Source organism: Morus notabilis, unplaced genomic scaffold (genome assembly GCF_000414095.1).
Source record: "Morus notabilis unplaced genomic scaffold, ASM41409v2 Scaffold1420, whole genome shotgun sequence".
Classification (NCBI taxonomy): Eukaryota; Viridiplantae; Streptophyta; class Magnoliopsida; order Rosales; family Moraceae; genus Morus; species Morus notabilis.
This window is the reverse complement of record NW_010361775.1, coordinates 216,692-241,023: the sequence shown is the minus strand read 5'-3', so window position 1 is coordinate 241,023 and position 24,332 is coordinate 216,692. Positions and strand designations below refer to the sequence as shown.

General features: G+C 33.0%; 2 protein-coding genes across 2 annotated transcripts; both read left to right on the top strand.

Moving 5' to 3' along the window:
* The first annotated feature begins 7,495 nt into the window (after positions 1 to 7,495).
* Positions 7,496 to 14,162, top strand: LOC21411065 (disease resistance-like protein DSC1). The gene is made up of 5 exons (XM_024167257.1): positions 7,496 to 8,125; positions 10,324 to 11,461; positions 11,706 to 12,011; positions 12,096 to 13,235; positions 13,333 to 14,162. The coding sequence occupies exons 1-5, from the start codon at positions 7,617 to 7,619 to the stop codon at positions 13,807 to 13,809; spliced, it is 3,570 nt and encodes a 1,189-aa protein (XP_024023025.1). The 5' UTR covers positions 7,496 to 7,616; the 3' UTR covers positions 13,810 to 14,162.
* LOC112092073 (disease resistance-like protein DSC1) lies at positions 14,004 to 21,430 on the top strand. The gene is made up of 6 exons (XM_024167261.1): positions 14,004 to 14,063; positions 15,992 to 16,145; positions 17,725 to 18,282; positions 18,719 to 19,853; positions 20,070 to 20,369; positions 20,454 to 21,430. Exons 3-6 carry the CDS (start codon positions 17,789 to 17,791, stop codon positions 20,889 to 20,891), a joined length of 2,367 nt encoding a protein of 788 aa, XP_024023029.1. The 5' UTR covers positions 14,004 to 14,063; positions 15,992 to 16,145; positions 17,725 to 17,788; the 3' UTR covers positions 20,892 to 21,430.
* Positions 21,431 to 24,332: the final 2,902 nt, after the last annotated feature.

The window sequence follows — 24,332 nt, the reverse complement described above, 5'->3', positions numbered from 1 at the left end:
AATCTCTTTTTGGAAGCTGGGCTCCATACGTTTTGATATATCTCTTGTGAGGGAGTTGGTGTTGTCTCTGAGGTAGTGGAATTACAGAAGTAGTAGCTTCTATATGTAATGACTGAGAAAATCTCAGACTTTAAATAATACAATTTATGTATTTAAGCCAAGGATTTTCCTAAAAAATATTATGCTATATTTTGTGACTGAAGGATTTATGGAATTAACATTTGTATTCCTAAATTCTGTAGTATATTTCATACTAAGTTCATGTTTTACGATCAAGTAAATTCGATTGATAAATTATCGCCGTTCTTTATGGTAGAAGAATTTTCAGTACATATGTAGTTTGAGAATCTTAATTCCAAGAATCTCCAAGCACAACATGATGTTAGCAGCGTATAAAAAAAACGCTCTGACATTTTAAAAGAAGAGAAAATCCTTAATTGCCAGACAGCTAGGTTGAAGTCACAAGATAAATACTTATAGTAGAAGGGTACAATGTCAGCTCAGGAGTTGACACCGTCAGAAACAATGTCATTCCCGGGATATAATGCAGAAATTTAAGTTTAGAATTTGTTTAGTATGGAATAAATTTCAAGACTTGAAACAATTCGAAAGATTGCACGAATAAGAATTTAACGTGATATCGAAGTAGTCGAGGATTAATATTGAACTGTAAATAAGCAGTAGAAAAGGAACCGTCAGAAATCAGAATTTCCTGTCAGCTAAGTACTTCCTTACAGTTAGTATACTTTTTAACGGTTTTAAAGGAAACTTAAGAGAGTGGAAAAAAGTATAAGGGGTAGGTAATATTTTTCTCTCTCTCCTTCTCCACTTGGCCGGCCATTCATAGTGAAATTAGAGCCAAATTTTGGCTAGTTGAGTGTGCTAGAGGGTTTCATGTTAAGGTGATGTGATGGTAGTGGTTGAAGGGGAAATCATGGCATACTTGCTCCTTTTCTCCACCTCGAACTGGCCATGACTTAGGGGATTTGAACCAAAAATTTGGTTCAAATGATGGAGTTGATTGGTGTAAAATTTTTTTTTACCAATATGTCTATAAAAGGAACCATCATAAGCTAGGCCTCATTTTTCTCTTTTCTCTTTCTCTCCACCCCAAAACCGGCCACACCACACCCTTTCTTCTCAAAAATTTTCTCTCATTCTCCTAACCTTAAACCACTAGCAAACAATAGAAGAAGAAGAAGATCAAAGGGTTCTAGGAGGAGTCTAGTCAAGAATCTCTACAAGAGTATAAACTCTAAATCTCTCTTTCTTATGTTCTAGCAAGTTTGAGATTTAGAAATATTCTTCTCAAATTTTCTTATACTCTTCTATTAACAAACCTTAGAGGAAGAAAAAGGAGGATCAAAGTGTTCTAGGAGGAGTTTAACTAAGGATTTTCTTTCCTCAAGGGTATAAACTCTAAAACCTTTCTCTTCTATTTTCTTTTCTAGCAAAGTTTAAGTTTGAGAATCCATTGATGTAATTTGTGATTCTCAATGAAATGTGTTTGTAATAAGGGTGTGTGAGTTTTATGTTGGTTTTGTGTGTTTTGAGGTTAGTGTGATTAGTATTATGTGGTAAGCTTATGTTTGGTTTAAGTTGTTTATTGTGGATTGGAGGAAAAATTTTTTGGTTACTTTGAACACAGAAATGAGGATCCTAGAGCGGGATTTTTTAGTATTTCTAAGCTTAAACTTATAGGTCTCGATGTTTTGAACATTTTCTGTGACTATGAGAAAACCCAACTTTAACTCTAAAAGCAAGTTTGAAGCCATTTTGTAAAAACGGACAGGCTGTCCAACACAGTTTCAAAAAATTACTATAGCATTACTATAGCATTCTTATAGCATTTTTAAAAGATTGCTATAGCATTTCCATAGCATTTTAAAAAAAGAATGCTATGCATTCCTACAACATTTTTAAAATGCTGCAGTATTCTAGGTAGACAAAAAAAAAAAAAAAAACTGTAGCCACTGTTTTCAGCCAAACGAAGCCTTTAGAGGCTGAATTTCAGTTTTCTCCAAAAATGACAATTTTAGACCTCGTTGAAACGAAGAATTGTCATGAAGAATAGATTTTCAAAATTCAAACCTAAGATGTAGTAAAATGTAAATTTCAAAAACTGTACAGTTTTAACTAAACAAAACTAACACAGTGTTAATTTTTAACAAAAGGTTATCAAAGAACCTGAGATATGATTTTAGTAAAATATTATGGTGTTAGATCTCATTTTAACGAAAATATTCGTAAAGAAACTTTCAAGAAAAATAGGTTCTTTTAAGAACTTAATAGTTTTTTCGAGCAAAACATCCCGATGGGCACCAACGAGCCTAATATGTTAGGTCTTTAGAATTACGAAGATTGAATGTGGGTCCAACGCCTGCATCAATTTAAGAGATCCCATTTGAGTTTAAATTTCAACGGCCTAAGAGTTAGAATGCCGTGAATAAGTTTCTAGGCCGAATTGGGTCTTAATATCATAATAAGTCCAATGAGGAAAATTATGAAGAATAAGTTACTAGATTGGGTAAATAATTTTCAATCTAGACATAGGTATGTTAAGGGCAATTAAGGAAAATAAGATTTTGAGGATTTAATAAATTGATCCTTATAGTAAATTATCCTTCAGTAAAGGAAAGGAATACATGCCTTAAGTAAAGGGCTATATTTCCTTCATAAGTTGCTAAAATAGAATAGCAAACGACAGTTAATCTCACACTCTTAATGGCTGTTCATTTTCATAAGTAAGCAAGGAAGAGAAGAGGCGATTTGGCAAAAAGTGAATTCTAGCTCTGTAAATCAAGTAAGTAGGAATCTCACCTACAGTATGAATAGATTGAAAGAAAAAGTTACACATGTTATATATGCATGTTTATGCTTTAAGTATTATATGCGATGCTATGTCATGCTGCATACACATAAACAGTGCACATGAATTACATGTGTTTGAATTAATTTAATGTTATGTATGCTATGCTAGATCATACTGCATACACTTAAGTAGTGCACATGAACTATACGTGTTTGAGTACATTTCATGTTATAGTATGCTATGCTATGTCATATTGCATACACCTTAAAAAGTAAAGTAGAACTTATAAGAATAATATCAATTGAGTGCCGTACCAGCCTCTGAGAGGGAGGTGACTCAGGCTCCCAAGGGAGAAGAAAAAAAAAATAATAATGTCCTCTGAGAGGGAGACATTCAGTTTAGTTATAATCACGGTGTCATGGGGGACCTTGCAAACCCTCACGTCCCGATGATTGCGCGCAAGTGGTACGAACACTCGGGCCCATCAGTAAGAAAGAAAGATAAGATAAGATGATAAGACATCATAATTAAGCATAATCAGCTCATGCATATTTATTCATGTGTAGTTACAGTTATTTTGCGAGAGATAGTTCCTACTTGCTGAGTGAAAGCTCAATCAGATATGTTCATGCTGTAGGTAAGAAACCTATCAGCAATTCTTGAAGGGCAATGACGAGCGGCAGATGAATGGTGGAGATGTGAATGGATACTGCTCACGCAGTCACTTTCCGCAGTAGTTAAAGTTTTAAAAGATTTTGATAAGTATGTCTATAAACTTGTATTTTTAGAAGTTTGTAGTATAATGCTAAGTTTGTGTAAACTGCCAGAATATATGTCGTTATAGTAAGTTTAAAAAGAAAAGAAAGAGAGAATGCTACAACATTCCTATAGCATTTTAAAAGAATGCTGCATCATTCCTAAAGCATTTTAAAAAGAATGCTACAGCATTTAAAAAAAAAAGAATTGCTATAGTATTCCTAAAGCATTTTAAAAAGAATGCTACAGCATTTCTACAGTGTTTTTTTTATTTTTTTTATTTTTTATTTTAAAAGAATGCTGCAGCATTCTAAATAGCATTTAAAAAAAAAACAAATGTTCTGCAAATTTTACGAAATCTCAGTAAGTACAAGTTAAAATTCAGCTACAGTGGTAGCCTCCAAGTAAGGTCGTCACACTATATATACACACACACATATATATATATATATATATATTTATGCCTATGCCACATCTTCTTCTATTGTAACTCCACTTTCTGAACGGTAACGTGGACCTCCTTAATTAAATTAAGCGCTTCAAGTCCCCATCATGCATGATTCTTCAAGTCTCCTCATTCAAGAACTAGTGATAGAAACATATATATTATATGGGTTTCTATATATTTTAGTCGCTTATCTCTCCTAATCGTTTAGTTAATTTCTATATTTGTTCTTTTTTTTTTAATTTTATTTTAAGGTTATATATTAATATCATCGAATGCGCCCATGTGCTGATTATGTTTAAGAGTAGGGCAACATAACTTTTGTTCTGGAGCTAGGAAATTGAATACATCGTATTAATTTCTTTATATTTATATCACGTTGGTCGTGGTTTCAATTGAACTTTGTCATAATTGTGAAAATTTAAGTACCAATATGATGCAGCCGTATAAGATTAGAATTAGGAGTTTTATATTTATCTACTTTTATCTTTATTATCTATATCTTTTATTTGAAACTTATTTAAGGATATAATTATAGTTATATTAGGATATATTTTGAAATAGGAATTATCTCTTCTAGTTTCTTTAGTTGCTTTGGCTATATATATATATATGCTTCCATATATATTTTTAACAAGCTCCTTTTGGAGGAGTGATGCATTATGAAGATCGGAAAAATAAAGATCGGAAACACGTAAACACCCAAAAAAAAAAAAGGAAAAATGAAGAGAGTAAAATTAACAGATAAACGGTTTCTCTTCTTCTTCGCCGCTCATATTGGAAAACCAGGTTTCACCTGCTGTTGCTGCTGCTACTGGTATTCAATTGGATGCAGCTTCATTGTTCGATCGGCACCGATTTTCATAAACCAAATTAGATCATTTCGTATTCTATTTAAATGCTACCTTATAAAAGGAAAAAAGAGGTAAAAAAAAAAAAAAAAAAAAAAAGAAAACCTGTCCAGAATCCTGCAACCAAAGAAAAAAGGCAAAAATAACAAAAGTTAATAAGTTTATGGAATTTTGAAAAAGTATAGTTATATACTTTTTTCTTGTTGGAGTTTTGATTACTTTAATTAGTTACCTATGGGAGGTAATGGGGCAGTTCTTTTCTGTGGCTGTGGGCGCTTGGTAACTGTTAATTATTGTACATTTTGACTATTTTATTGTACATTAGGTAGGTTGACAATCCCTCTCACTATTGTTTTGGATCAACCTTAGATCAACCTCAAAACTGTATATTTTAGAAATGTTAGGGTAATTATCATCTGATAATTACAGTAGGATAAAAAATATGACTAGTACAAATATTTTGAAGGACTAATAGACTCATTTTAAAACAATTAGACGATTAAAAAAGTATGAAAAATTGAGATTTCTTATTTCTATTGAACAACATATGAAGAGTTGCCCATTCATATTTGTCGTTCGATGCATGTGTCGTTGGCACGTGACAGTCATTTTGTTTATTAACAACCAAACGTTTTATCTCGTATTTTCTTTGTTGTCGTTTTTATGAATTTTTGTAACGTTTTCGTTTCCAATTATCGTTTTTATGGGTTTTTTTTTTAACCATGTTAAGTTTTCCATATCGTTATCGTTCTTTTTGCGCTCGTTTATAATGTTGTCCTTTCTTATTTTCTTTTAGTGGGTTTTGTTTTCGTGTTATTTTATAATGTTGTTGTTATTGTTGTTTTTCTGATGTCGCTTGTTTCTTTTATTATCGTTTTCCAAATTAGCATTAGCATTAGCATTGGGAGTTCGGACTCCGTGTCCACAGATCACTCTCTCTCTAGTCTGTTTCAATCACTTTTATAATTTCGAACAATTCGTTTAAATTTGAGAAAGCTTGGGAGTTCGTAAGAAGATTTCACACCCAGAGTGTTTTTTTTTTTTTTTTTTTTATAACCTTAAAGTCTGTTTCAATCACTTTTTTAAATTCGTTTACTTTTTATTGCTAGTGTATATAACACCTAACTTTTGATCTTTGATGAAATAATAAAACAATATAACGTCAACGTTTTTTTATCTTCAAATTCCATGAAATTTGTCAGGAAATTAAGCACATAATATTCACGCGGTATTTTTTTTTTTCAGATTTTCAGGTAACTCTGGTTTGTGTTATTTCCGCGGTTTTTTTTTTTTTTTTTTTTTTTTTTTTTTTTTTTTGCGATAATTAATATTCACGCGGTATGTTCGTTTTGTAAACAAACGCGTTAGTTGGAAATATGTCGGCCCTACATGACAAACGTTCACACATTAGTCTTCCCAACAGTTGGAAGGCAAGAAGAAATTTCTCAACTTATGACAAGTCGTGCTAAATATGATTCTCTGCCTTCTCAAAATCCTCAAAACTAGAGAGCTTTCTCATTTTATAAGATCCGTTTAATATACTAATTTAAATTTTTAATTTGAATTGAGATATAATTTTATGTGAAAATTTTTTATTATAATAAAAATATTTAATTTAATTGTTTTTAAAATTTGTTTACTGTAATAAAATTCAAATATTAAATTTAATTAGTTAAAATAAATTAGGTCTAAGAAATACAAAAACAAAGCCGAGAAAGAGAATTTCTGCTCGGATAAAGAATGAGTGGGTGGGGATGGAAGCTAACTACACGTGTTCAGCCCTTTTTTCGGCTTTTTTGAAAGCAATTGGGCGCGAGCTGGGTCGAAATCCCGGCGAGATCCATCCCTTTTTTTTTTTTTTTTGGCTTTTTTGTTTGAATTATAAGGTTAGAAATGGTTGTTATAGGTGTGGGTCTGTCTATTTTTGCTTCTATGAGAACACGATATGAGACCGATGATCTTTGTATCTAACGGTTGAAAAAAAATCTGATACAGATACCATAAAAATGGCTTACGGTACTGTAGCCTCTTCCTAAAAGTAATTTTTTTTAAGCTGAAAAAAGAATGGTGGCATTCTTGTAAATGTTGTTTGAAAAAGGTGATTATTGTAAAGTGTAATTGTTTAATAAAGTTAAAATTATGTATATCAAATAAATAGGGTAGTATCTAAAAAAGAGTCTTAAAAAAAATTTACCTATTAAAAGAAATACAGTAGACTCTCATTATTTTATTTGTTATATTCCTTTAGAAAGTCACAAACACCAATAACATTTAGACCATCAACACTTAAATGGTATAATACATGCACTCCACGCGCGTGATACTGTCAAGATAGTAAAAAATAATATTTATATCATTTTATTAAAAAATTAATAAATGTCATTCAATTAAAAAATAAAATAAAATACCACAATTATATATCATTTAAAATGACGTAAATATATAATAGAGTTGATGGTTAAACTTAAAATTTAATATTTTTTATTATTATTATTATTTTTACGAATCATCATTTCTCTCTTTTGTCCTTTGCAATAATAAATCAATGCATCCATAATGTTGACTTGTTTGTCTTCTTCCTAAAAGCACAACGCACTAGGAAAATGCTCAAGCAATTCCACATCAATTTCATATTTTCCGGTCTAGTTGGTGTGTCCGAAACTTCTTCCCTAGCTCGAGTCTTTGCTTTTATAAAACTTTGCCTTCTCAAAGGCGTCAAGACTCTAAGAGAGCTTTCATTCTGTTTGTCGATATGGATGCGTATGTTGTTTCTCCTTCTCCTTCTCCTTCTTCTTCCTCCTCCATTTGTGAGAAATACGATGTCTTTCTCAACTTTAGAGGTGAAGACACGCGCGATAATTTCACAAGTCATCTTTATGCTGCTTTGAGACGAAACCAAATCAAGACCTACATCGACGAAGTAAGCCTTGAGAGAGGAGATAAAATCCATCTCGCACTTCCTGAAGCAATCCAGAAGTCAGAGATCGCGATAATCATTTTTTCGAAAGATTATGCTTCTTCGTCATGGTGCTTACGTGAGCTCGAGCATATACTTAAATGTCATGCAGAAAAGAAACAGATGGTAATACCTATTTTCTACGGGGTAGATCCATCTGATATACGGAAACAAAAAGGAAGTTATGAGAAGTCGTTTATAGAGCATGAAAATTGTTTCAAGGATAATTTGAAAATGGTTGAAAAATGGAGACTTGCTTTAACTGAATCGGCTAATCGATCTGGATGGGATTCACGAGTCACCAGGTATTTGTCTTTTCACTTCTGTCTCCTGCTGACAATATCTATATAAACGTAATAAAATAATACGCACACAAGTTTTTTGCTAGAAGCGTTTGAATCTCTTTTGTTCTTTAGAGATCTACAATCATTTTTTTCCCTAAATTACAGATATCCCACTGACCAAAATATTCCACTTGTACACTCTTTGAGTTTTTAGAAAAACTACAAAGACACGTTTATTAAATTTGGCGAGAAAGTGTATTTTTACCATTAGATATTTTTTAAATAACAAAAGTACCCCCCTACTACTCATATTACATAACAATAGTATATATTTGGGATATTTACGTTTTTGTACACTGATTTTAAGCTTATTAAAAAGTTATATCTTCAATTTTTCATCTAATCAAATGTATATATTTAAATTAAATTTAGTACATAAATCTATAACTTTCCAAGGTTAATCCTGATTTTGACTCCAAAAATACCAATAGTACCCTCAAACAGAAAAATGAAAAAAAAAAAAAAAACAACTAAATAAAAGACTTTAAACCTACCATTTTGACCCAAAAAATACCCGAAATGTCCTCAAAATGGTGTTATTTTAAATCAATTTTTCCCAAATTTTGAAAGTTCCGACCTCTTTTTTTTTTTAAGGATATTTAGGTAATTTTGATCACAACAAGCTCAACATGTCTAGGTTCAATACCCAAAATTTCAGCTTCAAACAATAAAAGTTATTCTAAGAGATATTGTGCTCGAAATCAGTGGTATTTAAACAGTCATAACCAATTTCAGCCAAGCATTTCATCAAGCACATTGCCTACGCCTCACTAAAACACGTTTGAGCAGAGAAAAAAGGAAACAAAACTCCTCCAAATCATGCCTTAAATCAAACCAAAGCAAGAGAAACACACATTGACACTCAATTCAACATTAACCCACACTAATCAACAAAAAGTATGCCTATTTACAAAGACATCTCTAATCAGCCCATAAAGACATAACCCATAAAAACTTCATCAAAAGCATGAAAAAACCCTTCTAATACAAGAAGAACACCTTACCTTGACTGCTGTACAAGTTGGCCTCTTAAATTTGGGTTTAAACTTAGAATTTGTCAAGAAAAATCAAGGTTTTCTAGGAGGTTTCTCTTAGGTCCGAATTTTCTAGCTCAAACCCTTACTCTTATGTCTTCTACTTTGGAGAGAGGAGAAGAAGTTTGAGTAGAGATTTTCTTTTCTGGTCATAAGCTGCTGAGGAGTAAAAAATTGGTGGTTTTAAACGGTGGTCGGTGGCTGAGTCATTAGTTAATATGATAAAACTTTGTAATATTCTAATAGTATCCCAATTAGATGTACTAATTTCCATAAACACCACAATTTGCACAAAAATATTTCAAAGAAGTACTAAATTCTAAGTTTGACAATTTAAAAAAAAAACACCAAAATAAAATAAATTATAGCAAATCATCTAGTAATTTGCACCCGGGGGAGCGCTTGCATTTGCACCCGGGGTCCAATGTTGGAATTCCGGAAACGGCCTCTACTTTGAGAGGTAAGGCCGTGTACATATGAGATTGACATTTCTCCCAAATCTGTCATAGTACGGGAGCCTCTTTGACACTGGGTCCGCCTTTTAAATCATCCAATAGTTTGACAATTAATAAAATCATATCTTTCTCAATCACTTATAGCACACTAGTTCCACAAAGTAGGACACCCAACTCTTCACTGCAATTAAACAAAAACTTAAAAAATACTCTCAGTTTTTATAGAAACAATACTAATTGAAATATCAAATAATACTTATATCATGACTAAAATAATAAAATGCAACTAATATGATGCAATTTTTTTTGAAAATTACTTCTTATTAGCTTAGATACATTTGTGAGAATTTCGTGCAATACAGGGCTTCTTTTGGTTCGGATAAAAAGTGGATCAAAGAACGAATGAAAACATGCCTAAGTTAGACCACAATTAAGATTCCAGACTATTGTTTCAAGCATTAGAACTGGAACGTCTTTGCTTCCAAGCCAAAAAACAAAAAAAACAAAAAACAAAAAAAAGAAATAGAAAGGACTTTGATAAGTCTATTACATACAAAAAAAAAAAAAACAAAAAAAAGAAATAGAAAGGACTTTGATAAGTCTATTACATACATTTTTTTTTAATGAAAATTGATTCCTCGCAACTACTAACTTTCTTTCTTATATACAGGCCTGACACCAAATTAGTTGACGAAGTTGTTAAAGATGTTTTGAAGAAATTGTGTGGTACTGTACTATCGTCAAGTGATGATGGTTTGAAGGGCCTAATTGGAATGCAAAAGCACTTTCAGCAACTTCAATTGCTATTAAGCATTGGGTCACCAAATGTTCGAATAATAGGCTTGTGGGGAATGGGTGGCATAGGGAAATCAACCCTTGCCAATGCAGTATATGGTCAGTTCTTTTCTCAGTTTGAAAGTTGTTGCTTTCTAAAAAATGTTAGGGAAGAATCAAAGAAAGTACATGATGGACTGGAGAAATTACGAAAGATGCTCATTGAGAAATTGTTAGGGGAGAAAAACGTTAATTTGGAAACGCCATCGTCGTTAGAAATCGTCAAAAGGAGGCTCAAGGGTACAAGGGTTCTTATTGTTTTGGATGATGTAAGTAGATCAATGCAGTTAGAACATTTAGTTGGTGACGGTGACCAGTTTGCCTCTGGAAGTAGGATTCTCATAACAACAAGGGATCGAAAGGTGCTCCGGACAATTAAAGGCGGTGCTGAGATTGAAACACATATATACAAGGTTGAGCAGTTGAATGATAGTGAAGCTCTTGATCTTTTTAATTTGACAGCTTTTGATGAAGGAAAGCCTCCGACATCAGATTACACAGAAGTATCAAAACATGCAGTGTATTATGCTGGACGCATTCCGTTAGCTATTAAAGTTCTGGGTTCTGAGCTTCGTTGCCTTGGTGAACAGAACATCGAAAAATGGGAAATGACCTTGAATAGATTTAAAAAGTACCCTCCTGCTGATATTCATGAGGTGTTAAAAATAAGTTATGAGGGACTAGAGAAAGATGCGAAAAATATCTTTCTTGATATTGCATGTTTCTTCAAAGGGATGGGCAGAGAGTTTGTAGAAAACATATTGAATGCTTGTAATTTTTCTGCAAGTACAGGGATAGATAATCTCATGGATAAGTCTCTTATAACTATTGATCCTAAAGGTAACAAGCTTCAAATGCATGACTTAGTGCAAGAAATGGGTCAGGAAATTGTTTGTCAAGAATCTGAAAAAAAAGAAGAGCGCAGTAGATTATGGATTGCTGAAGATATTATTCATGTCCTAGAGAATAATTTAGTAAGTGTCGATACTTTTAAATGGATCATTTTAGAATTGTGTCAACTTTCTAATGAGAAAAAATTAGACCTGAAAAAATGATATAAAGTTCATTTAGATGATGTTTCGTTGATATGTGACATTTCGTCAATAATTATTTTATGATGATCATTAATTTCTTTATATCTAAACGTGTAGTAGCACTTTCGTAATTTATCTATATGTTGATATATGCTTTAATACTCTTTTTTTTTTTTTTTGCCAGGGGACTGCAAATATTCAAGGAATATTCCTAAATGATTACGGAGCTGACCAAGACATACACTTGGAACCTACTATTTTTGAGAAAATGCGTAATTTGAGATTGCTCAAAATCCATTATTTTTCCATTATTCATTTTGAACATGGTCTTCATTTTGAACATGGTCTACAGTATCTTCCCAATTCGCTTAGATATCTTGAGTGGTGTAATTATTCTTTGGAATCTTTACCACCAAACTTTAAGCCGAAAAATCTTGTTGAACTGAAGATGGGTGGTAGTCAACTTAAGCAACTTTGCTACGGAGGCCAGGTATATATATATACCTTCAATTGCTTTATTAAACTCAGTTTATAAAGTATGATCTCGTTATGTTGTCATTTCTTTATGTTGCAGGTTCTTAAGAAGTTAAGAGGCATCGATCTAAGTTGCTCTCCTAACCTGACTCGAATTCCAGACGTCTCTACTTCTCCAGACCTTGAGAGGATAAATCTGGCGTGTTGCGGAAGTTTGCGTGAAGTCCCTTATTCACAGATTCAGAAGAATCTTAACAACCTTATTGATGTCAACCTGAACGGATGCAACAAGCTACAGAGTGTTCCAGATATAATACTTAATGCGACATCTCTGAGAACTCTTCTTCTCGGAGGTTGTTCCAATCTCAACACTCTTCCACTGCTGATTACAACTAGGAGTCTGGTGTCTTTAAATTTAAGGTCAACTGCAATAAAGGACTTGACTTTATCTAATGATTCTCTCCCGAATCTTTCTGAATTGGATCTCACTTACTGCAAAGGACTTGTAAGTCTAAGCGGGGTGAATAACCTGAACTCCCTGAAAATTCTTCGATTAAGTGGCTGCGCAAATCTCGAGAAGTTTCCAGAGCTTCCAAGTAATATTGAGGAGTTGAATATTGGTTGGACGGCAATAAAAGAAGTGGACTTCCCATCAATTATGGATCTTAAACTTAGGATACTTGACGTATCATGTTGCAGTAGTCTTGAGAGTTTACCGCCTAGCATTTTCAAGTTGAGGTTTCTTGGTTATCTTTCTCTCTATGGGTGCAGAAAGCTGAAGAACCTTCCAGATATCTCTGAACCAATGGAAAGCTTAACTGATCTTTGTATAACGGATACAGAGATTAGAAAGCTTCCCTCGTCATTATTTGAAAATCTAATTGGGCTTCAGTCATTCACAGCGATGAGAACTAAAATAGAGGAAATCCCTGAAAGCATCAATTGTGCTTCTAAGCTGAGAACGCTCGACTTAATCAATTGCCATAATCTTCGCTCTATACAAGTGCTTCTGTTGAGTCTGGAATATCTTAATGCATGGGGATGCACATTGTTGGAGGTGGTGTCATTTTCAGAAAGAGCGCTCACACAAGAGTTTCAGAATAATTATCTTGTTACACAGAATATTTCAATATTCTATAATTGCTTGAAATTGGGCCCAGAAGCACGGCACAATATAATAACTGAATTCCTGCGTCGAGTTTTGCACGTGGCTACACGGTTTCGAAGCCCAGAACATCAGGTATGCCCAAGTTCTTTTATTGTTATACCAAAAAAAAAAGCCACCTAATTATTTATGTTATGGAGATAAATAACTCCGCTCTTTTTCTATGATATAGGGAAGGAATCTTAAAGTTCGTACGTGTTATCCTGGAAATACAATTCCAAAGTGGTTCGATCTTCAATCGAAGGGATGTCGGATTGAGATCATGCTTCGGGATGACAACTTCTTGGGTTTTGTGCTCTGTGCTGTGGTCGACAGTACTGATATGTTGGATTTAAGATGTTATTTAAATCTAAAAACCAACCAGGGGGAAAACCACAAGTACACTAGATGGGTAGACAATCCCTCTCACTATTGTTTTGGATCAACGTCGGATCATGTGTTCATGTGGTATCAACATGAAGACTATAGTGAATATTATTTTACTGCTGATGAAGTGAGGGTATCATTTGACTTTTTAGTCATCGGACACATGATGCCTCCAAAGTGTAGTGTGAAAAAGTGCGGGATCCATGTTCTCTATCGCGAAGATTTAGAGAAATTCAATTCGAATTTTGTGAATGGTGAAAATGGCGAGAGAAAATCTAGCTAACTCCTCTTATTGGACTCATGAGGCAAAAGCAAGTTGGAGCTGCGTTTGATAGTCTTCCCAATTTTTGATCAATTAGAACCAAAAAAAGGATAATATATTGGTGAAGATTAAAATTGCTTTCTTTTAAGTGCCATGGCTTTTGTAACAGAAGAAGGCAGAAACAAAGCAGCTGCAACTCTCGATGAGCCTGAACCATCAAACCCGATCCCGGCTCGGGTTATTGGCCGAGACAATTTGACACAACGGGTTGCTAGGTGCGTCCTAACTTACGTCTCGAAGAATTTGAGAGGATAATTGTAATGATCAAGAAAATCCTAAAATTAAATAATGTAATTTAAATATTTAAATCAAAATTTTCCTAGAAAATATCATGTTTGATTGCGTGAATAAATGATTTATGGAACTAATATTAATATTCTAAAATTCTATAGTAAGTTTTAAGGTAAATTCACTTTTTATGATCAAATAGTTCGATTGATAATTCTCACAAATTTAAGACGGAAAGAATTTTAATCCGAAAATGACTTGAGAATTTCAACGACGACGATGTCATCTATATTACCCTTTTACTGAAGTTCTAACTTAATTAGGTATGATGTTGGCTTTCTAGTGAAGTGTTCCGGCAGTTTCTTTGTGACGACCCTCCTATGAGGCCGCCACTGTTACTAACTTTTTAACTTGTACTTACAACTAGCCAATTTTGGCTCTAATTTTTCTATGCATGGTCGGCCAAAGTGGAGAAGGAGAGAGAGAAAAATAAATCCTACCCCTTGTACTTTAGTCCACTCTCTTAAGTTACCTTTGAATCAGGTAAAAATCATACTGACTGTAAAGGGTACTTAGCTGACAAAAAAATTCTTGTTTCTGACAGTTCTCTTTTTTTTTTTCTACTACTTATTTACAGTTCAACTTTTAAATCCTCGTCTGCTTTGATATCACGTTAAATTCTTACTCGCGTAATATCTTAAACTGTTTCAAGTCTTGAAATTAATTCTAGACTGAATAAATTCTAAATTTAACTTTTCTGCATTATATCCCGGGAGTGACATTATTTCTGACGGTGTCAACTCCTTAGCTCACATTGTACCCTTCTACTATAGGTATCTATCTTGTGACTTTAACCTAGCTGTCTGGCAATTAAGGATTTTCTCTTTTTTAAAAATGTCAGTGCGTTTTTTTTTTACGCTGCTAACATCATGCTGTGTTTGGAGATTCTTGAAATTAAGATTCTCAAACTATACTTGTACTGAAAATTATTCCGCCTTAAAGTACGGCAAGAATTTATCGATCGAATTTACTTGATCGAAAACATGAACTTAACATGAAATCTGCTACAGAATTTAGGAATACATATATTGATTCCATAAATCCTTCAGTCACATAATATTTTCTAGGAAAATCCTTGGCTTAAATAAATAAATTGTATTATTTAAAGTCTGGAATTTTCTCAGTCATTACATTCTTGCATGTTAAGAGCCATTTGCTGGAATTCTTGCCCTTGTGTTGGTTTGAATCCCTTTAATAAATGGTCACAAAGTCAAGGTTTTCACCTGTGAAATTTTCCATAAAAGCGGTATGCTTGAAATTAACTCTGCAAGTGGTATTGGTGCTATACTCAAATAATTATTATACACGATACTTTTTTTTTCTTAATACTAAAATAAATATTCATTTCCAATTCCAATATTGCTCTGAAATATTTTTGGTTAAGGAACATGACACGTGAGTGTTGAAGTAGATGTGGGATTAGGGAAGTCAACGTGTTTACATTGAGTGTGAGAAACTGTTTTCTGGTACTCAATAATTGGAGCAATGCTATTAGACAGTACCACCTATTAATAAAAGGTGAATTCCGCAATTTGAGACTAAAAAGTGAAGCTCATCCTGATATGCTATATATATCTTGTAAAGAAAATTGGATCAAGCCGAGTCTTCTTTTTTTGTTTTTGTTTTTTGTTTTTTGCTAATGAACAAGTCAAGTCTATCGATTTAGAAAGGTAAAATTTAAACCTAAAGAAAAAAAATAAAAAGAAAGTCAACGTACTACGTAACGCCTTTGAAATAACAAAATGCGAAGTTAGCAACTGCACCTCAAGTCAAGTCATTCTTATAGAAATCGGTCTTTAGACGCCATGAAGTAAGACTTTTAAAATCGATGTATTGACTTTATAAGTTTTTCCAGAGAAATCAGAATCAAAAAACAAAATGCGAAGTTGCCACGAAAAGAGAGATTCCTGGAGTTGTTCAGCCTTGGTGACTCCTCAAACTCCTGCGAAGACCCTTCTTCTGAGATAGATATCATCGGTTTTGCTTTGAAGATAACGTTCATTTGCTCGGTATATTTTTTCCCCCTTAAAATTCTTCTAATTGATGATCCTTTCATTGTTAGATTTTCTGTAAGTAACCATGAAATTTTTGCATAAACAATACAACTTTTTTTTTTTTGCCCCTTTCAGGAAAAGGGAAGTATTTATCCCATTTATTTGCACTTTGCACTAAGTTAAAAAAAAAAAAAAACAGCTTTCTTCATTAAAAAAACACTTTTATTTTTCTAAACGAGACTATTTTGGAAGGATATAAAAAATGCTTTCATACATGTATTGTATTGTCTAATTTATTTATATTTGTATTGAGTTATCTTGATAATTATATATATATATATATAGGGCTGGCTCAAGGTGACTCCAGGCTTTAAGCGAAATTGTGTAAAGAGTTTTTTTTTTTTTTTTTTTTTTTTTTTTTTTTTTTTTTTTTTTTTTTTTTTTTAACTATTTTCACTTATAATAGGATCTTTTTATTGCTAGTTATAAACTAATTAAGAACTCCTCTCTAGGATTCAATAAAATTTTATGTTCTTAAGTTTTTTCTCTTAAATTCCTCATATTCAGATTAGTAGATTCGTTAGTTATGTTAGACAAAACAACAAAACTACTATCTAAAGAAGACAATAGATAAAAATAAGATATGAATCTTAAAAAACAAAATTAAGAATAATAAAACCAGTGCAAAATTATTCAAATAATGAACTAAAAACCTTCAACCTGTACTGTTCGAATGATTTTTTTTTGGAATGAATATTGAGATGGAAGGAATGAGAAATCAGGAATGAAAAAGTTGTATTGTTGGAGATTGTTTTTCTTTTAAGAGGAGAAGAAATCTGAGTGTTTAGAAGAAAATAAATAGAAATATCAATATCTCAAATAAAGAAAATTATGTGGCAATAATACACAAAATACTAGTAGCAATTATACTATTTCTTGAGATTATGCTCTATCTTGATTACAATCTTTTATTTTTCCAAAACACAATTAAATTTTAGAAGATTCACTGCAATAGAAGTAAAAAAAATATACAGTCAGATTCTTTTCTAAAAAAAAAAAAGAAAGATAAAAATAAAACAAAGAATTCAGCAAGATAGGGCCTTGGCTCATTAAGGGGCCTTAGGCATTAATGGCCTTAATTGTCTTGCCCTTGAGCCGCCCATATATATATATATATATAGTTTGAATGGTTACAAGGGTTTTAACCATCGGTATTTAACGATCATATTATAAACATAAGTGCATTTGGAAAGATCATAAACTTTTTGGTAGGAACTATATAATTCGGTCAAATTACAACTTAAATTTTTGCAATAGTATTCTTATTTTTCACCTTCGAAAAGGACACATAGCCATTCTTCCTAAAATCAGAACGAATAAGGAAGTTACTCAAGCGATTCTAAGCAATTTACTCTAGCGTTAAGATTTGCCTTTTTTTTTTTTTTTTTTTTTTTTTTAACTCAAGCGATTCTAAGTAATTTACTCTAGCGTTACGTTTGCTCTTTTGTTGACATGGTTGAGCCTTACTTTTATAAATGTTTACCATCTCGAAAACATCAAGACTCTAACAGTGCTTTCATTCTAAATAATACAGAAGCAAAGGAAGTCTTTTGCTTGTAGGTTCTACTTTTTGTGGAGTAATTTGCAGAGATACCCATATGGATGCTTATGGCGTTTCTCCTTCTTCTTCCTCCATTTCTGAGAAATACGATGTCTTCCTCAGTTTTAGAGGTGAAGACACACGTAATAATTTTACCAGCCATCTTTATGCTGCTTTAAAACGAAAGAAGATTAAGACTTATATTGATGAAGAAAGCCTTGAGAGGGGAGACGATATCACACTTTCAATTCCAGAAGCAATTCAAAAGGCAAAGATTTCAATAATCATTTTTTCAAAAAGTTATGCTTCTTCATCATGGTGCTTACGTGAGCTCGTGCAAATACTTAAATGCCGTAGAGAAAACAAACGGATGGTAATACCTATTTTTTATGAGGTAGATCCATCCCACATAAGGAAACAAGAAGGAAGTTATGAGAAGGCATTTCTAGAGCACGAAGTCCGTTTTAAGAACAGAATAGAAATAGTGAAAGAGTGGAGAGCTGCTTTAACTGAATCGGCTGATTTATCTAGTTGGGATTCACAAGTCACTAGGTAATTGTCTTTTGACTTGTATTTTCTACTCATAGTAACTATAATATACCTAATACATAGGCACACAAACTTTTTTTCTGGAAGCTTTTGAATTGAGTTGTTGACTTTATAGCTACAATGACTTAAAAAAAAGTTGTTTTTGACTTATTTAATCCAAAAATTACCTTTGAACCTATTGAGTTTAATAGGCTTTTTGGCTTTTATAAACCCTTTTACAACAAGCATTCCTCGATGCTTATGGAAATAGTTCTTAGGAAAAGCGTTATTTATTTATATTTTTAAACTTTTATTTCTTGAAAACCGAATTGAAAATTATATATATCCATATAATTGTACTATATTTACATTATATAATAATAATAATAATAATAATAATAATAAGAGCTTTTGATTTATTCTATTCCAAGTACTTATTAACTTTCTTTCTTATATGCAGGCCCGACTCCGAATTAGTTGACGAAGTTGTTGAAGATGTTTTAAAAAAATTATGTAGTACTGTATCGTCGAGTGCTAATGTTGTGAAGGGCCTAATTGGAATGGAAAAACACTTTCAGCAAGTTGAATTGCTATTAAGCATTGGGACACCAAATGTCCGCATAATAGGCTTGTGGGGAATGGGTGGCATTGGGAAAACAACCATTGCGAATGCAGTATTTGGTCGATTCTTTTCTCACTTCGAAAGTTGTTGCTTCCTCAAAAATGTTAGGGAAGAATCAGAGAGAGTACAAGAGGGATTAGAGAAATTACGAAAGAAGCTCTTTGCTAAGTTATTAGAGGAAGAAAATGTCGATTTGGAAACTCCATCTTCGTTAGATATCATTAATAGAAGGCTCAAACGTACAAGGGTTCTTATTGTTTTGGATGATGTAAGTAAATCAGAGCAAATAGAACACTTAGTCGGTGATGGTAATCGTCTCTTTGCGTCTGGAAGTAGAATTCTAATAACAACAAGAGATCAAAAAGTTCTCAGGACTAAAGCTGATGAGATCGAAACATATGTCTATCAGGTTGAGCAGTTGAATTATAATGAAGCTCTTGAGCTTTTCAATTTGACAGCTCTTAATAAAGGAAAGCCGCCAACATCGGATTTTACGGGCCTATCAGAACAGGCGGTGTATTATACTAGGGGCAATCCCTTAGCTATAAAAGCTTTGGGTTCTGACCTTCGTTCCCTTCGCGAACCAAACAGAGAAAAATGGGAAATGGCATTGAAGAGATTTATAAAGTGCCCCCCTGCTGATATTAGGAAGGTGTTTAAAATGAGTTATGATGAACTAGAGGAAAATGAGAAAAATATCTTTCTTGATATTGCATGTTTCTTCAAAGGGATGCGTAGAGATTTTGTAGAAAACGTACTGAATGGTTGTGAATTTTTTGCGAGTATTGGGATAGATATTCTCATTGATAAGTCTCTCATAACTACTGATCCTTGTGGTAATGAGCTCCAAATGCATGACAGCTTAGTGCAAGAACAGGGTCGAGAGATTGTTTGTCGAGAATCTAATAGACGTGGAGAGCGCAGTAGATTATGGATTGCTCAAGACATTTTTCACGTCCTAGAGAATAATGATGTAAGTGTAATTGCATTTTTTGAATTTGATCGATTTTCTAATGACCAAACACAAATGCAAAAAGAATGATATTTGATAGTTAATTTAGATGTTTCATGATATAGAACACTCTGTTAGCATTTAATCATGATGATCATAGAATTCTTTATATCCAAACGTGTTATATATAGCACCTTAGTACTTTATTTCATATCCTATTTGATACTTCTTTGTCAGGGGACTGAAAATATTCAGGGAATATTCCTGGACTTATTCGAAATTGAGATCGAGCTGCACTTGCAATCTACCAGTTTTAGAAAGATGCATAATTTGAGATTGCTCAAAATTCATGACTCGTCTTACATGAAGAAAGACAAATTGCGCCTTCAAGATCTCCAGTATCTTCCTCATTCACTTAGGTATCTAGAGTGGCATGGATACCCCCTAAAATCTCTACCACCAAAATTTAATCCGGTGAATCTTGTTGAACTAAAGATGCCCTATAGCCAGCTTGAGCACCTTTGGGACGGAGTCCAGGTACATATCCTTCAATTTGTTGTACTAAACCTGATTAATAAAGCATAGTACTTTAGTTAATCTAGTCATTTCTTTTTGCTGCAGGACCTTATCAAGTTAAGAGGTATTGATCTAAGTCACTCTATTCACCTAACTCAATCTCCAAATCTCTCCGGCGCTCCAAATCTTGAGAGAATAAATCTTGGGTCTTGCACCAGTTTGCATGAATTTCATTTTCCGCAAAATCTTAACGCACTTACTGATCTCAATCTGAGGTATTGCAATAAGCTTCGGAGTGTTCGAGACAGTACAATATTTGATGCGACATATCTTACAACTCTTACTCTCAATGGTTGTTTTAACCTCAACACTCTTCCAATGTCTATAACTAGGAGTCCGGTGTCTTTAGATTCAAGTTCATGTGGCATAACATCATTGCCTTCATCAATTGATTGTCTCGATAATCTTTCTAAATTGTCTCTGGATGACTCTACAAGACTCGCAAATCTTTTAAGCTGTATGAATAAGTTGTTTGATATATGAGCAAGTTTCCAACTTTTGGTGACCGGATTTCAGTGGGCCTGTGGCCAAAGTAAGTTGAAGCAGAGTTTGGTGGTCAGCACATCCCAATAATTCAGACAGAATGGGATATTCCTGGAGAGTAAAGTTGCTTTCTGTTCCTTGACTTCTGTTTTAGTTTATGTGCCTTAATCCTACAAGGATTAAGGATTTCTTTCCTTTTTTTTTTCTTTTTTTTTTGAAAAAAAAAAAAAAAACTTGAAATGAGCAGTTCTTAATTAGCAGAAAATGCGGGTCAGACGGTTAGGAATGTAGTATTTTCCATACCAATCCAAGGACACAAAGAGTGGTCTAGTTGTTAACATAATATCTGGCATAATCAGGTCATCATTTGGAATGTTGAAATCCAATTTATCCCTTTTTTTTTTTTTTTTTCTATTAATGGTTTTCCAATTGTGGTGTTTCTTTTGTTGAATATCCGAACCTGGTTTTCTTGTAAATGCCAATAAAAAATCAAGTCAAGTGGATCTGAACAAATTTTTGGGTTATTTACACTACTTGCCCCTAAGGATATGCACTTGTCCAATTTTGGCCCCTGGCATTTAGTTTTAGACATCTAACTGCTCTGAGATTCCTAAAATACATAGTTTCAGCCCCACTTTTAGTAAAAGGTATATTATTGTTCGCCCGCAAGCATACGGTATCAAATTTTGATAGTGTAGAGTGAGTGAGTATCATCTCCACAGAGATTGGGTGTTAAATTGATACTAAGTATTACAATTATTTATCTTAACTTTATCTAGACAATTGAATCTTAATGAAATAAAAATAGAACTAGAACAAATACAAATACTAAACAAGATAAAATATGAAAACTTTTGTGCACAATTATACTAGGGACTTAACTTCACCTTATTATTCCTATGTTCATCTTATCAAGCCAATGCTAGCCAATTCTACTCAATTCATTAACTTAGGTTTTCAAAAGTAATTTCACTCCCTCTCCAGAGTGCCGAGCAAAATAGTATGCAAAACCCAGTTAAACAATATCCCTATTAGCCTAACAAAATTAAGCATCCATTAAGCAACCTAATTTTGATTACCCGAATTAATTGGCCTCCCGAACTCAACTAACTCTAGGTTGTGTTTTTCCAATTTCACCATTTGAAAGTAACACTCCCGAGCCCAAATCCACATGTCTATATCTCTAATCCATGAAAATAAAAATTAGAGCAATAAACATAGAGAAACACAAATGAATTAAATGGAAATCAAACCAACATTTGGGAAAAAATTCAAAACATAGTTCAAGTAAGGTTACAATAAGTCTTAAACTAATATTCTAGCTCAACATAGAGGAATCTATAACAAAAAATAAAATCTAAAAAACTAAAATGGAAATAAAGGGAGAAGGAAGAATTATGTTGGAAGAATATCTTTTAAGCTTGAATCTACCATCTTCTTCATGGAACTTCAATGAAATGATGAGATTCGAGCCTCCAAAGTTCATTCCTCTCTAGGGATTTTGTGCCTCTTTTTCCTCTCTTCCTCTCCCAATTTGATTCTCAGAACATTTGCCTTTTATATCTCCCTCAAATCAGCCGTCAAATGACAACATTACGTGTATTGGCGCTACAGTAGATCAATTTCCCTCTGATCCACTGCAGCACCATTAGACTTTTTAAAAAACCCTAGTGGCACAGGCAAACCCGCTACAGTGGGTGTTTTTCCCCTGCAGCGGGTTCTTTTAACCCCAAATTGTCTAATTCGCTGCAACGGGTTTCTGACTTTGAGGAGGGTTTTCACCTTCTATATGGCCGAATTAGCATTTGGTGTCTTCATAAAATTTGTAACTCTATCTCTTATTTTTCTAACGCCACAAAGATCACTTTTTTTGGACTTCAAATGACAAAGTTATGCCGAAAATATTGAAGTATGTTCTGAAGTCAAATTTTCGCTTATTTTATTCCATTTTAGCTTTAACAATAATGCTTGGAAACTTACAAAAATGCAGAAAGAGATGATCTTCTGAGACTTCAGAGGAAGACCAGATTTCACCTGCTGCTGTTAATAGTAAATTGCCTGCCATACTTCACTATTCAGCACTGAATCATTTTTCATAAGCCAAATTAGATCGTTTGTCATTGTATTTAAGTCAGGTTTAAAGTTGAAGTCTTTGACTTGTTGGATGGAGAAAATGTGCCAATTCATTTTGTATTTTAACATCAAAATTCCAAGTGACTTTTTTGCTAGAAACTTTCCAAGTGATTTAAAAATGAGTAACCAATCCCTCAAAAAAAAAAAAAAAAAAAAACGCAATCAAAACTACTGTCTATAAAACTTATTTTTTAATTGGATCATATACCAATCAAGATACTAATTTCAAGAAATTCGGGCTATTAATTACTAGTTTTGTTTGCAGTACTTTTATCTGGAGTACAACTATTTCACTATAGGATTTAAAAAAAAAAAAAAATATTCCCCTTTAAGTGGGATTAAGTTTCACTAAATTACTAATAAAAAAAACCAGGTGTATCATTAGAGTAATCTTCATGAAGTAGAAACCAACTGCCAAGAGGAATAAATGACTCTATATAGACAGCTATAGCTTTCATCGATCAACCTCAAGATTATGAAAAAGTCCAAGACAAGTTAATTAAAGTGATGGTTCCATTCTCATATCTTTACAAAATAATCAATATTCCGAAATAGATATGGTGGCTTTAGAATTGTTTTTAACCACTAGAATTTATCTGATTGTCGTTTCGTTATCAGTAAAATGAGGAGTGCTTCGGAGCGCTATTGATAACTCTACAACATAGAGATATTTCACCACTTTTTGTGCATTTAAATTGGCTAGAATCTTGAGATTTTAATGTCTTTTTAGTTTAATTTTTTCTATTTTAATTTAGTTTATTATAGTTTGATTTTGTTTTAGTATAATTTTACTTTATTTTACTTAACGTGGTATATGTAGTATACGGTCAAATCTTTTCTCACTTTGAAAGTTGCTGCTTTCTCAAAAATGTCAGGGGATTAGAGATATTACAAAAGGAGGCTCAAATGTACAATGGTTCTTATTGTTTTGGACGATGTAATAGTAAATCAAAGCAGTTAGAGCATTTAGTTGGCGATGGTAATCTCTTTGCTTGTGGAAGTAGAATTCTCAAAACAACAAGAGATCTAAAGGTGCTTAGGAAAATTAAAGATAGGCAAAAAGATAACAATGATGTCCAAAATGTGTATACCAGGTTGAGCAGTTGAATGATGAGGAATCTCTTACACAAAGCTATCAAAACAGGCAGTGGATTACACTGGACGCATTCCTTTAGCTATAAAAGTTTTGGCTTTCTGAGCTTCGTTCCCTTCGTGAATTGAGCATAGGAACATGGGAAATGATCACCTTGAAGAGATTTCAAAAGTCTTCCCATGCAGATGTTTATGAGGTGTTAAAAATAAGTTACG